At 44.1% G+C, this 15293-nt stretch overlaps 1 protein-coding gene across 1 annotated transcript in view; it reads right to left on the bottom strand.

Annotated features, from left to right (window-relative positions):
- The window catches only part of NRK (Nik related kinase), a 128683-nt gene that overhangs the window by 73524 nt on the left and 39866 nt on the right, over positions 1-15293 (bottom strand). Inside the window, exons 8-15 of the mRNA XM_081178941.1 lie at positions 14701-14755; positions 13267-13345; positions 12108-12283; positions 10723-10795; positions 9260-9467; positions 7518-7679; positions 6806-6970; positions 435-587 (exon numbers count right to left, since the gene is read on the bottom strand). Of these exons, the coding sequence (XP_081035067.1) occupies positions 435-587; positions 6806-6970; positions 7518-7679; positions 9260-9467; positions 10723-10795; positions 12108-12283; positions 13267-13345; positions 14701-14755 (1071 nt within the window). The remainder of the gene's footprint in view (positions 1-434; positions 588-6805; positions 6971-7517; positions 7680-9259; positions 9468-10722; positions 10796-12107; positions 12284-13266; positions 13346-14700; positions 14756-15293) is intronic.

Raw genomic sequence — 15293 nt, 5'->3', positions numbered from 1 at the left:
TTTAAAGGAAACTCACCTAATTATTTCCAAAACAAGAAGCAAAACAAACCACAACATTCTTCAATTTTTACAGCGCAATTCCCCAGCCAAGTAATATGTACAAAAATGCATACAGTAGCATATGCATATAAAGTGTGCATTTGAATTAATAGACTATTGAAAACAAGGTAGAAAAATGCATTATATTTGGAAAAAATAGCTTTGCAAAAATGTATACATTAGGCAACAATGCCTGGAAAAATGTAGAATAAATTCACACTAAAATGTAAATGAATTATCCTGAAGATTTTATACGTGTGTGTGTGTGTGTGTGTGTGTGTGTGTGTGTGTGTGTCAGAAACTGATGTGGAAATGTGAGAGAAACCAAAATTGACAGATCATCTCATCTCATAGACCTCTACAACTGTAAATAACCTTCAGTGGGGATCTCCTACCTGAGCCACCACTGCTCTTTGCAAAGCTGGAGTACATGGGCTGGAGTTGCTTCCAGAACCTAGTCGACCATGTGAGGTGGCATCATGCCCAAGAACGGCTGCCCAGTTGAGATCAGTTTGGATACTATCACTCTTCTCACGCTTGCTCTCAGTCTGGAAACAAACCAACAGAGACAGACATATTCAACAAATTCAACAATGAGATGGGTGTCTGTTTACCCCTGTTGTTGTTGAGTTGCCCTGTGTATAAGGAGATAAGGTGCAGACATCTGCAACATTTTCTTGCTTGCGTTTTCTATATTTGCTGTTAAATCAACAACGTTAAAATTCCAAGGGCTATCCGACAGCAATGGGCATGTAAATGAAATGGTGGCTTTGTTTGCCTTCACAGCGAAGAGTCCCCTGCACCATGGGCATGTCGTGAATTGTTCTAATGATCGATGACCGTATGGGTTTTGACATCCTGTACCCATTTTATCAGATTATGGTTTTCACCACGACCTATGGTTCAGACAAATCCATATATGATGTACCTGTGCAGGCCCCTGCCATTTTTGGATTTTATTTTGCCCTGGTAGCTCAGTACTGTTGTTATGGCTTAAGGCCAAACCAATAAATCTACTTACTTCTGATATTGCAGCTATGACATATGCCTGTCAGATACAAAGCCCTACTTTCTTCAGCTAGACTGCCCTGTGCATTTTCTTCTGGCTTCACCCCCTCAACCCAGTTTTAAATTCATTCTTCAATAGTTGCCACAACTCCTCCTCCTATTTTATAATGATGCCAATTCAAAAGGAACTGCTAGATCAGCACTAGAAGTTATGTAGCAATCATGGGATTCCCAGTTCTGTATCTGCACCTACCATGATTGGAGGCGGAGCTGTTTGGAGAGGAAGTGGAAGGCAGGACATTGTGCATAACCCTTCCCTTCTGGTGTTGCTGCTGACTGGTGTGTGTGTTCGTGATGGGGAAATGTCTGAGAATGAGGGGTATGAGGCGGAGAAGCATCAGGCAGGTGAAAGTGATATATTCCTTCCACTTGCTGATTCTCCCTTGCAGTCATCTTGAAAGGCTTCTCCATGCTCATCTTAAAGGGTGAAACATGGGGTTGGGAATCCAGGAACTGGTGAATAACTTTTGCTTCTGCCCTTGGCTAGGTTAAGACAAGGGTAGAAAAGCTTTTGCAGTCCAAGCACCTCACTCTCTTATGTTCAGCTTTCTGAAGGCTGCATGGCATTGATGGGTGAAGCAGGGCAATGGGTGTGATTCCTACTTTTGTACAGTAGGCTTCATTCCAGCCAGTCAAATGCCATCTGTTTCTACACTTGTACACAGCAAGAGGCTTTATTGCTGTTCAAGGACACATTTTAGCCACCCAAAAGCACTCAGGGGTGTGTGTGTTCTCCTCACATACCCTCCAACATTTATCTGATGAAAATAGGGGTGTCTTTGCCATCACCATCCCTTCATTATGTATACCACACCCATCTCGCTGGGTTGCCCCAGGCACTCTGGCCAACTTCCAGCATCTATAAAAACACTATACAGGGCTGCCTTCTGATGTATTCTAAAGGTTGTAGAATTCTTATCTCCTTGGCTCAAAGGCTGCAAAACTGCATATCCTCCAGAATTTCTCCAAAGAAAATAGGGAGGCCCTAAGGAAAAGCGGGAAATTCCAGGATCAAATCAGAAACCAGAAACCAGAAAGGGATGCGGGTGGCGCTGTGGGTTAAACCACAGAGCCTAGGACTTGCCAATCAGAAGGTCGGCGGTTCGAATTCCCATGACGGGGTGAGCTCCCATTGCTCGGTCCCTGCTCCAGCCAACCTAGCAGTTCGAAAGCACGTCAAAGTGCAAGTAGATAAATAGGTACCGCTCTGGCGGGAAGGTAAACGGCATTTCCATGCACTGCTCTGGTTCACCAGAAGTGGCTTAGTCATGCTGGCCACATGACCCGGAAGCTGTACACCGGCTCCCTCGGCCAATAAAGCGAGATGAGCGCCGCAACCCCAGAGTCAGCCACGACTGGACCTAATGGTCAGGGACATTCCAGGATCAAATCAGAAACCATGATGAACTTTGTAAATCCAGGACTTTGTAAATCCAGGACTATCCCTGGAAAATTGGGGCACTTGGAGGGTATAGCCTCCAAGAAGAAGAAGTGGCTTGGAGGAGATGCAGATTTCTGAGCACAGTTGGTGCTGACCTTTATAGCCCTAAATGGCCTTGGTCCTGTATACCTGAAGGAGCGTCTCCACCCCATCGTTCAGCCCAGACACTAAGGTCCAGCGCCGGGGGCCTTCTGGCGGTTCCCTCAATGAGAGAAGTGAGGTTACAGGGAACCAGGCAGAGGGCCTTCTCGGTAGTGGCACCCGCCCCGTGGAACGCCCTCCCATCAGAGGTCAAGGAAATAAGCAACTATCCTACTTTTAAAAGACATCTGAAGGCAGCCAGTTTTTAATGTTTAATGTTTTATCATGCTTTTAATATTCTGTTGGGAGCCACCCAGAGTGGCTGGGGAAACTCAGCCAGACGGGCGGGGAATAATAATAATAATAATAATATGCCCAAGAGCTAGACAGAGAAGCCTGAAAGACAAGGCCTGAAGCCAGACTGTGGCCTTTAAGGTTTCTCTATGTGGCCCTTGTGATTTTCCACACCCCTTCTTTCCCAAATCCCCAATGGCTCTGCTTTGCCCCCTGAACGTTTTCACCTAGCTGGAATGTATCCAGGGGCTCTGATAAAGCCCCTAGCTTGTATGGATGGAGGACAGAAAGTGATGTGTGAGTGTGCACAGAACCTAGCCTCCTGTGCAGAAGAAAAAATTTGCATTAGTTCATACACCCACTTTTGCCTCTGACCCCCCCAGAATGTTGCCCAGACGAGAAGGCATCCACGCATCTGGAGAAAGATGATATAAATAGTCACTGAATAACTTCTCTCTCAGAAAAATGCAGGCCCTCATTTTATTTTATTTTTCGACATGCAGGCTGCCATGCTTTCCTCCAAGCAGATGGCGACAGCTTCCTTGTTAATATAACGCCAGGAGATTCACCTAAATGACAACCATCTTGATAAGAAGTAATTATTATTTCACTGGGGGGAAATGGTTTGAGTCAATGATTTTGTCCCTGTGAATCCTAACAACTCCCCTCCCTCCCCGAGCAAAATCGACATGGTGCCAAATGGGATTAAAGGAACTGAACAGGCAGAACCACAACGGCGGCGGCATAGCGTTGGAAACACACAAGGCACAATCAGCACTTGCAAGAGAAACTGCGTATTTATGTCAGGCCCAATTTGCTTCCTTTTAATGCCGCACACTTCCAACAGAGACTCACTGCCTACAACTGCTAATGTCAGAAATCCACAACAGTACATTTCGATTAAAATTTAACAGTAATGGCATGGACTAAATTTTACAATGCGTTTCATTCCAGTACAAAGAGGTCATTTATGGAATACATGTCAGCGACGCAGATGAATATTGGAGCTGGCATTTTGCGATGTGTGTTTCCCTCCCCTCGGGCTACAGATTTTTTAAAAAAAAAAAATTAGAGGAGAAAGTTGAAGCAATGAAGCAGAGCAGCATTTCCCATCCCTTAAAGCAGGATTGGCTAACCTGTAGTCCTCAAGCTATGCCTGGATTTCCAACTCTTACTATCACTGACCATTGGCCTTGCAGACTGGGGGATTGTGGGGACTGCAATCCAGCAATATCTAAAGGGCCAAAGATTAGCCACTCCTGCCCTAAAGCTTAGAACAGGCATAGGCAAACTCCGACCCTCCAGATTTTGGAACTACAATTCCCATCAACCTTAGCTAACAGGAGCAGTGGTCAAGGAAGATGGGAATTGTAGTCCCAAACATCTGGAGGGTCGGAGTTTGCCTATGCCTGGCTTAGAACTACCCAACTAACCAACCAACCTCTAATAAGTCATTTATACTGACTTTTTGCTGAACCCATGATTTTGGGGAGCCCCTAAACTAGAGACCACCAGTGGCCTTTAACCAGAGAGTAGATCAGAGCTTTCCAAACTTTTCATGTCGGTGACCCATTTCTTGACATGCATCATTTCGTGACGAAGTAATTCAGTTTTACTAGTAAACCGAAGGTTAAACTAACCTCTTTCCAGCCCCGGGAGGAGCACGGGGAGTGTCTGCATGACACACCAAAGTCATTCAGGTTTATTAGCAAACCGGAGGTGCACAAAATTCCTGAGCATCATCTACCCAGATGACTTCTGCAAGGAAGCCAAGCCATTCATCAAATTCAGTCCCCACCTATCTGTAGTATCTAATGAAAGAGGAGTTTCGCCATTCTCAATCCTATTGCTGGCTAAGAATGGTGTCTCTCATTCAGCTGTATTATCTAGACAAGATGCCCGTCTTTATATATTCTGCACTCATTCACTTGAACACACACCCTGGATGCATACTGACAAACATCAACAATGATTAAAACCCACAACCCACCTTTCAGTATGCATTGAAAGTATACTTTAAAAAATTCATTACCCTAACTGGGAGTACAATATGATTGTTCACTTAGTTCTCACTGAAGCGGTAAATTTCTGTCTCAGCTGTAAAATTCAGACTACTTGGGATAGGCAGGGCTGATGTTTGTTTACTTATTTAAAACATTTTTTTTTAAAAAAATCCTACTCTTCAGCTGAAGAAAGGCTTCCAGAGCACCCAACAATTATCAGTAATAACATGGGCCCTGCCACCAGTCCTTAATATAAAAAACACAACATAAATGGAAAAGGAAGATGGGAAAAGTTAACACAGAAGCTGGAATGGGAAGCATTGAAAGGGAGGAGAAGTAAAAATTGCTCGTTTCTTTGTAGGCCTATCTCTCCCTCTGCTACAGCCTGATGAATGCTCTTCTATGTGCACACAAACACTCCATGCCCCTAGAAATATAGCATATCAGGGATAGGCTAGGCAAGAACACTTCTCCATGGCATGTTAGTTTTTTTTAGGCAGATTTTTTTTAAAATTTCTTGCATGGAGGAGCATTCAGTCACTTCAGCTCACACTGAAGTGGTTGAATTCACACTGGTCTGAATTTCTACAGTTGTTCCCTCTAAGGCTACAACCATGAGGAAAGCAACAAAACTCCTTAGCTTTTGTTTAAAGGTTTTAACCAGCTTCCTTTAGCTTCTTCAGAGGATGCCTGTGGATCTCAAGACCCAGATAGCTGTCCTTCTTCCTCATCCCTTAGAGTCCAGGCTCCTAGAGCCTTCCATGTATTTGCAGAAAATGGCTAGCTTAGCTACCCACAAATGGTTTCTTCTTCTTTTTTTAAGCACCTGCTTTAAAAAAAGAAAAAAAAGCAAACCAAATTCTTGGTTGAATTTCTGTACAGCCCAAACAACAATCCATTTGTCTGCAGCCTTGAAGTAGAAGCAATGTGATGGCTTCAACCAGAGATGGGGAACTTTTTTTTCCAGTCTAAGGGACAGAGTCTCTCCCAGGCAACCTTCTGGGAGGGTTGTATGCCTGTGGCGGGCACACCAGAAGCAAATGTGAGTGCTGTAAGGCAGTGTTCCCCAACCCCCGGGCCGCGGACTGCTGCCGGTCCGTGGATCAATCGGCACCGGGCTGCCCGAGGAGCTTCAAATCATTTCACTGTGGCGGGCGGCCGAGGCGCAGAGCATTGCGCCCTCTCAAGCCCGCCCATTGTGTGACAATAGCGAATGAAAATTCACTATTGTTACACTGATGCTCCTCCTGGCCAATCAGGGAGCGGGTCCTCCCACTTCCTGATTGGCCGAAAGGCAAACCTCACGCCATTGGCCGAGGAGGAGGCACCACGGGAGGACTGAGGACTTGAGGTTGGAGATGCGGGGACTGAAGAGAAGCTGCCGTGAGGTAAGTGCACGGAGGGGGGGGGGGACTCAGCTCAAAACAAGCGGGCCACGGAAAAATTATCAAACATTTACCGGTCCACGGCGATAAAAAGGTTGGGGAGCACTGCTGTAAGGGATGTGATTCTTACCTTTGTACAGGCTATGTCCCAGCCAGGTCAGAGGTTGCTGCAAATGTGCACATACACACATTCTCCAAACTGACATGCAAGAGGCATTATAATGGCTCAAGCTAAAAGTGCGTGAGGAAGGTGCAGAGGAGAGCTAGAGATGTATAGGGCTTGGGGAGAATCCCAAAGGCCATACAGAAAAACATCAAGGGCCATATTTGGCCCCTGAGCTTGAGGTTCCCCATTCCTGGCTTAGATAAACAGAGAATCTAATGGCTTCCTTTTTCTCCAAGTGAAATTTTGAGCATGTTTTAAAAACCCCACCTGCCCAAGCAGATCATTTTCAATCCAGAGAACAACCCATTCCCAGAGAGCTGCAATGTACCTCTTTGCTTGCACTGTTCGATGGGAGACGGGTTTGGGGGCTGAGGAGCTTCGGGGGATCTTTATTCTTCTGCTTGTGGTCATGTTGGAGAGAAAGCAGCTGTGTTTGATCTTTGGGAAGAGTCCGATGAAGCTTCTTTCCATGATGCACTTCTTCAACTTTTTTCTAGGGTGGGAAAGAAGCAAGAAAACACTGTGAGGAAAGAGGAAAAAATTATAAACCCTATGGACTTTTGGCTAGGTCTGGTGAACCATCTCTTCCCTCTAATGATGAGTGCAAATGCCTGAATCAGGTGCAGGGTCTGATTCAGGCATTTGGAACCATGGGAACATGGTGACTCAGAGTAGACATAGTGAGGACATGTGCCTAGTAGAATTTAAATAAGTGGGACCCACAACTAGGGATGTGAGGAAGCAGCAATTTCTGTCCTGCCCTGGGTTTGTTGCAATCAGCATTGCTTCCATTCCACTACAGTTCAGCTTCAGTTAAAACTTATGCTAACTGTCTTGCTACCCTCTGTGACTGAAACGTATGGAATAACCTGGAAAACCACTACCACCTGGGTTCCTCTTTTTTCCTGTTCACCCTATTTGCTTCTGAATGCTTGGGAGAGGAACAGGGTTTTGTTTTTCCATTTTTCTTCCAGGCTTTACATCTCACATTTGCCACAGAAAATGTGGAGATTTTCTCTTCTGCAAAACTACACCCACACCTGATAATTTTCCAGTTTCTTGTCTCCTTCCACTTTGCTCCACTCATCTTCACAACTTTGCAGGACATCTTTATCCTTCTCTGTTTTGTTTTGAGCTGCCTTGATCTCCGGGCATCTCCTTTCGAAGTCCAAATGCTTCCGAAGCTCTTCCCTCTTCTGGTGCTAAACACATGCCAGGAAATAATATTGGTTTCATTTCATCTCCCATCATAGATTGCTCATAAAAGGAATTGCTATTAAAGTCATACTGCTGCTATGGCTAATTCTGTGCAAACATGGCTTTGAAGCCCATGCTGTACAATAGCTACTAATCTACAAAAGCTGGAAATGTCTTCTCATCTTTATTAACTTGTGTTGACAAGCTAACTAGTAAGTGGTCTGAAAGAAATTTCCCTGAAGTATCCCAAAAGAGAACAGCTTTGCTGGGAACATCAAGATGCCAATGAACCCTTCGGCTGTTCACACAGCCCCTTTGCTCTTGCCTTTGTGGTGGGAGCAAATACACCAGTAAGCCTTCCATCAACCAAAGTTTCCTGTTTCATCTGATCTGGGAAACTAGGGTTATTGGCTCCAACATAAGCTGGGATATGGAGGTGTTGGGTTGAAGTTGGCTTCATAACCTTCATTAACCAAAGTTTCCCAGTTCTGGTGAACTGTAGTCAGCTGAAGTAATCCTAGCTCATTTGCTTCCATCACAAAGTAGGCTGCATTTGTGGCCACAAGATTCATTTATACATTGAATAAGAATAAGAAGAATAAGAATATCTTTATTGTCATTGCCCCATTGGTTAAACTGAGATGTGATAGTTTAAACTAGTTCATTGTCACTCATCAAAAAGTGTGAGGACTAACAATAACATTTATAAAGATAGGAGTTCAGTTCTGTAAGTGACCTACCTCAGTCGTCAGTAGCCTTGCTCCAGAACAGAGTTTGGAATAGGGGCAAATTACACCAGCGACATTTACTCTGGTGTAACCTGCACTTGCTTCCTATATTTTGGATGGCTCTGCACACATCCCTCCAAACTGAGACAAAGTTTATACACATAAAACAGCATTCCCTGCTACCTCTGTCCAGCAGTGGATAACCTGCGGGCCTCCAGATATTGTTGGACTAGAACTTCCATCACACTTGATTATTAGCCATACTGGCTGGGGCTGATGGGATTCTACTTGGAATCTGGAGGGCCACAGATCTGCCACCCCTGCCTCTGTTTTTCTCCCCTCCACCTGCTGCCTTTCCAATATCAAAATGTAGACCATAAGCACCTTGGGGTCCAGGGCCTGGCCTTTTTGCTATGATTTGCATAGGGTTACACTTAAGCCACTCTGTGTATGTGCACTGCCAACACTAAATAATAGCAGGAATCTGTTTAAAAACATCTGCACTGTACATTTAAAGAGGCATCGTTCCTCTTAAAATGGCCACAGCTTCCTCCAAAGGATCATGGGAACTGCAGTTTTTAAAGGTGCAGGAAGTTGTTAGGAGATCCCTCTTTCCCCCTTCACAGAACTACAATTCCCAAGTTCCCTGGGAAGAGGGGCTAATTGTTAAACCACTCTGGTTTACAGTTCCCAGGATTCCTTAGGGGAAGCCAGGGCTGTTTAAAGCATCATGATGATCTTTGAGATGGAGTGCAGATGGGGACACAAGAAACATGGCTTCCTTTCTTATTTGATATTTGTAATGCAGTACTACTGTCATGCAGGAAAAAACAAACAAATCTGAATCCAAATCGTACATCCTCCAACTTTTTCCTCTGCAGCTTTTGTTCCACAATCCGTTTCTGCCTCTCTTCCGAGAGCTGCTTTTTGTACTTTTCCTGATCTTTAAGCTGCTGCTTCTGGATCTGCTGCTGTCGCTGAGGTTCGGAATGGCTTTTGTTCTCTTGCTGAAGCCTCAGGAATTCGCGGCGCAGGGTGGATTCACCAGGGAGATTAACAATGGAGCTTAATTTTTTTTCAAAAAAAGAGGAAATATCTGTTTGACTAACCATAATATTAAGGCGACAGAGCAAACACAGTGCCACTGGGGGAAAGCTTGCTGTCCTAGCTTACAGAAGAAGAACGTTCCAGGGGAAAAAAAAAATCACAGAATCTCTCTCCCCCACCAGCCCTCCTCTATATTTACAATGCCTCTGTTTTAACAACACTTCAGAATCCAGGCTAAAGCTGATTATCTGTTTGTTCACTGGAGATTTTACTTCACTGTTGCCTTCCCAAAACAAATTTTAGCATCTGTTCACACTTTATATTCATCAGCAAACACTGAATGGGAACAAAAGACAATTCAGAGAGATATATATATTTGAGTTTTCATGGAATCCCATTTCGATGGCAAGGGACAGGGGGAGCAACAGGTCAGTGCTTCAAAGTCTAGTGGAGTTTCCCTCAGATTTTAGCAGCTGAAGTAAGTAAGATGTCTGGCATGATTACTTTGTTTATTAGGAGTAAGAGCTGCTTCCTTTATTTCCATACAACCCTAAAACTGCTTACCTGGTAGTAAATGTAATTGAACTCAATGGGATTTACTTCAAAGTAGGCATAGTTGCACTGCGAGCTTTTAAATTCTGGCAAGCACAACCCCAGCCTCCTCAAGTCTTCTGCAATTCCCTCAACATGGCAAATCATTGGGGCTTACTTCTGAGTAGGCCTATTTGGTTGAGGGGGTTGGTTGGCTCACAAACTCTGTGTCTTCCTTTCTCAGGAAGAAGAGAAGCTGTAGCTCCCTCTTCTCTGAACGAGATAGATACTGTTGCTGTGAACCAACCCTGCTCACTGCATCTGTATCCTTCAGGGAAGAGGGAGAAATAGTGACCAGATGTGGTTGACAGGTCTGAGTGCCTTTTCAGCCAGCTGCCTTTCTCCTCTTCCCAGTGGCAGCGGCGCACTGTGGGTGGTGGCAGGAGTGGACCAGAGCCTTCCACCTGAGATGGTAGCCTTATCAATGGGCCTCAGTGAGTGCCCAAACATGCCAACTCCTGATACTGGCCCTATGTGGCTCCTTCTTCCAGGGGAATAGTTTCCAGGCTCCCTGTGCAGGCAATTGTGCATGGGAAAGAGCAACTTAATTCTGCCGCTCTAATAGGAATGGATCACAAGGAAAATGACTCCAAAAATTGCTCTGGAAGTGTGCAGATCAAACTTTGGAGTCATCTCTCTCTTGGGTGCAACCCAGATCTTATCTTCAAATGCAAAATGTAACCTTGGTTCTCCTTCATCTTCATTCAACTCATCGGCTTCTTCCTCACTTCCACTGTATTCATATTCTGTTTCATCTGAAAGAAGAAGGAAAACCAAATCTAGCTAGGAAACTTGACTGCTTTGTGTGTTACAATCTGCCCCCACATTTATTGCAACGAACACTGGAAACTGTCAAACATTTTAAACATACGAGCAGCCTGACATTCACTTGTTTTCTGCTTAAATGCAATATTATCTGATTTTTTATCTTACTGATCTGTAATGATGATGAAGTCTTGTCAACGCCTAATTGCCTAATCAATCTTTTACTAATATGTATATGTAGCTATAGTCAGCTCTCAGTGAAGTCCTACTTCAGTTAAAAAAACACAGCTTCACACACAAGCTATTTCAGGTACACAGCTAAAAATGCAGTATGTGAATGCTTTGAATGCAACCATCACATTTGCAAAACTGTCTATCAGGTCGTGTGCTAATCAGGGAGCCAGAGTTGACTGAGGCTCCCTTCTGAATGTACATTCAGGGTCAAACCCAAGTTGGTCAAAGCATAATGTGTGAAGGTAAAGCTGGGACAGAATCCTGTCTGAAATTCCAGAGAGCTGCTGCCGTTCAGTGCAGACAATACTAAGCTAGATGGACCAATGATGTTCTCAGTATAAAGCCGCTTCTTATGTTCCTTTGTTCTCTTCCATGCTAAGGTTAACAGGGAGGAAGCTGGCAGCAATTCAATTACCGTATTTTTTGCTCTATAAGACTCACTTTTTCCCTCCTAAAAAGTAAGGGGAAATGTGTGTGCGTCTTATGGAGCGAATGCAGGCTGCGCAGCTATCCCAGAAGCCAGAACAGCAGGAGGGATCGCTGCTTTCACTGCGCAGCGATCTCTCTTGCTGTTCCGGCTTCTTGGATTCAGAATATTTTTTTTCTTATTTTCCTCCTCCAAAAACTAGGTGCGTCTTATGGTCTGGTGCGTCTTATAGAGCGAAAAATTCGGTAATTACTTTCATGAAATTGACACACCTCTTGATTGTAAAAAGCCTCAAAGAGTTTTACAAAAGATAAATCAGTAAAGTCAAGAAAAAATTAAAACCCTGCTTTAAAACATACAAAAGCTAAAATACCAAAACAAATAAAAATTACCCCAACTTCCTAAGCACCTGGGTAGGCTTGTCTAAACAAGAATGTTTTTAGTAGGCACTTGCTTGATCTCAAGAGGCAGGGGGTTCCAAAGTACCACACTAAAATCTCATTCTAACAAATGTGGAACAGGTATTATGTAGTCCCTGCAGCAGTGCCAATTCTCCCAACTGAAGTGGTTGAATTGGCACAGGTTCGCTAAGGCGATCCCATAGGTAATCTGGCCCCAGGTTATTAAGCTTTAGTCCTTACCTTTCTCTCCCTTCTTCTTCCTGGTCCTATCTAGGTGGTCTTTTAGCAAGATGCGCACCTGTCGTTCATTCTGCATGTCTCTGATAAAGGAATGTTTGAGCAGGGTATCTGTTGCTGGGCGATGCACGTAATTCTTAACCAAACAGGTGTCCACAAAGTTCAGAAATTTCTTTGACCTAAAAACACAACAACAACCTAAAGACTTCTTTTCACTCAGGACTTCTCCCTTGCAATTTCTCAAACAGTTTAGAAGAATATCTCAGCAAGTCTAAACTACTGCAAGGCACTCTATGCGGGGCTGCCCTTGAGACTGTCCAGAAGCTGCAGCTAGTGCAAAATGCAGCAACTGGACTATTCTATCGCATCTCCCATCATGTGCGCATTACACGGCTCCTAAAGGAGTTGCATTGGCAGCCCATAAACTGATGGGCTAATTTTAAGGCTTTGGTTTTGACCTACAAAGTCCTAAACAGTTTGGGACCAGGATCCCTAAATAAGAACTCTCCCTCCTTACTGCCTTGGACTATTGAAATGATAACTGATGAGGCCCTCTTGGTTGCACCGTAACCTTTGGAAGTTCATTTGGCGGCAACCAGAAAGTGCTATCTCACTTCTGAGCTCAGGCACGCGCATCACATTGGTGTCTGCTACTACATTCCATGTTACCTGCTCAGGAGATGTCAGGGATTGACCTTGGGGCCTTCTGCATGCAAAGGGTCATTTACACTGGCAGTCCTGTACTATACCCCTGAGTCACTCCCTTGCACTGCTTTAATGTAAACCATGTCTGCACAGAGGCTGTTGCAACAAGGGACAAAACTTCCAGTGCAGATAAGAGCTTGTAAGGAATCAATATGATCACAATATCTGGGATGCGTGGAAAGCTTTCAATAGTCTGAATCGAAACAGCTGCCAAAATTGTGCTCCAAGCCAGCATATCAATGACTACTAGCCATGATGGCTATACAATACCTCTGCTATCAGAGGCAATATGTTGATGGAAACCACAGGTGGGCAGAGTGCTGCTCATGTCCACGATGCAGGTTGGTCCCTGTGGAAACAGGAAGCTAGACTAGATAGACCATTGGCCTGATTCAGCAGGCTCTTCTTATGTTCTTAACAAGTTAGCATTTATTGCCATTTAAGGGAAGCCTCTTACCATTTTCTGGATTTCAGTTTTGGGGGAGGGTTCCGTGGAATGAGAAACAGAGCCCTCATGGGATGCATGTCACATAATGCTGCAAGAAGAAGAGGAAGAACAAGCACACATATGCAATCTGTTAAAATGGATACCTTCAGCCTGGCTCTCCCAATCCTGCCATCATTTGATTTCTCTATATTTGACTGCATTTCATGCTTGATGAGAACACGTGAAGAGACTTTGCTTAAAAGCACTGGGTTGCATCCAGACTTAATCGTACTTGCAACAGCACCAACGGGATTTAGGTTAGTCATGACTCACAAGTCCCATTGATTTCAATGGGCTTGCTTTAGGTATGACTAAGTGTGGTCTATTGTGTACAAGGCAATCTGAAAATGCTATCTATGTTGTTCTAGCTGTGATGTCACCTTCAGACAAATGCAAGTTCCTCGTGAGTTAACAAACAGCACACAACATTTCATGAGCAACTCGCATGCCTTAACTAGCCATTGATGGCAGCAAGATGAATGTATAAACTGGCTCCACTTATAAGGCTTGAGTTTCTGACTGTGTGACATGATGTGAAAATCGTCACTGTGGTGCTTGATCCATGTTGTCCCAAGTGTTTACTAGATGTTATAGCTATCATGTGATGAACATGCATATGTGAGCCAGTCCTTCCTCTTGCTACATGCTTGGCTCTTCTAGCAAGCCAAATGCATTTCCAGTTCTTACTTTCTGCATTTTACTCCACTGGCTGGAGTCTTGTTATTTTGTAAGATTCTCTGTATCATTTATCATGGAAAACCACAGCCTTCACAGCTCTGGGAGGGGTGGGTGGGAGAATGGGATTTGTGGAACAGGCAAGTATGTTGCCAGGGGTGGATTTAGGGCTGTGTGCTGGGCTTTGGGAAGGAGGTGTGAGGCTCTAAAAGGGGTTTAGAGTCCTTCCATCCCATTCCCAAAGCCTAGTTAGCACCTTCCCAGCTTGGGGAAGGAGGTAGGAGGACTATAGGACCCTGCTAGAGCCTTTGTGCCTCCCTCCCAAAGCCAAACACCTCCTTACCCATCTTTGGGATGGCAGTGTTAGGGCTGCCGGTGGGAGGGGGGAGTCTTGGCCTTGCATAGGATACCATAGTACCCTAGTCCACCACTGATGTTGCATTGGTTTTCCATCACACAATGGCTTCAAAAGGGTTGGGTGGAAATTGGCTGCATGAATGAGTAGCAAAAAGTTCCTTGCTTTGAGCAACAGTGCTGCTGCTGCTGCTATGTGTGTGTTTACCTCTAGTTACAAATAAATCTATTATTCGGTTTAGTAACCACAAGGACAATTTACTGGAGGCTATGTAAACTTGGAAATACACATATTCAGCCAATGTTCTACATTCAACAAGGGCACTGACATTAAGACTGAACATGTTATAGAAGGCAAAACAAAACTAAACTTACGAGGAGCCCCTTCGGCCATCTCGATAGCTGTGATTCCCAGTGACCACAAGTCACTCTAAAGGAAAACAGACAATGCATAAACATAAAGGGACAGTAGAGAGCAGGTTGGCACCACTTAGGGCCTACCAAGTCGAATGCAACTCAACCATTGCATAAGGATGGGCAAATGTGCTGATTTCACTTTCTCTTTTTCTCATCTTTCTAATCTTAAGTTAAATTAACCACATTTACACAACAGTTTGCATTTTTTCAAAGGTCCTCATGAAAATTATCAGCATTTTAGTGCAAATTTCTTCTAATAAATACATTTATGAATGCAATTTTGCCTAATATGCACATTTTTTGCAGAGCAATTTCCTAATACAATGCATCTATCTATGTTATTTTCATTCATGTATGCACACTCTGCTTTAGTGCATCCATTTTTGTACACTTCACCTTTCTGGAGAACTGCATTGCAAATTTCAGAGAAGTGCAGATTCCAAAGGATGGCTGTGCTCTCGTTTCTGAATCGTTTAAGAAAGTGCAAATTAGGTGGGATCAACTTTAAGTGCAAACTAAATCAATCCTCTCCCATACCTACCAATGTATGA

This window comes from Podarcis bocagei (assembly GCF_964188305.1).
Source record: "Podarcis bocagei genome assembly, chromosome: Z".
NCBI lineage: Eukaryota > Metazoa > Chordata > Lepidosauria > Squamata > Lacertidae > Podarcis > Podarcis bocagei.
This window is presented reverse-complemented; position numbering and strand designations above follow the sequence as displayed.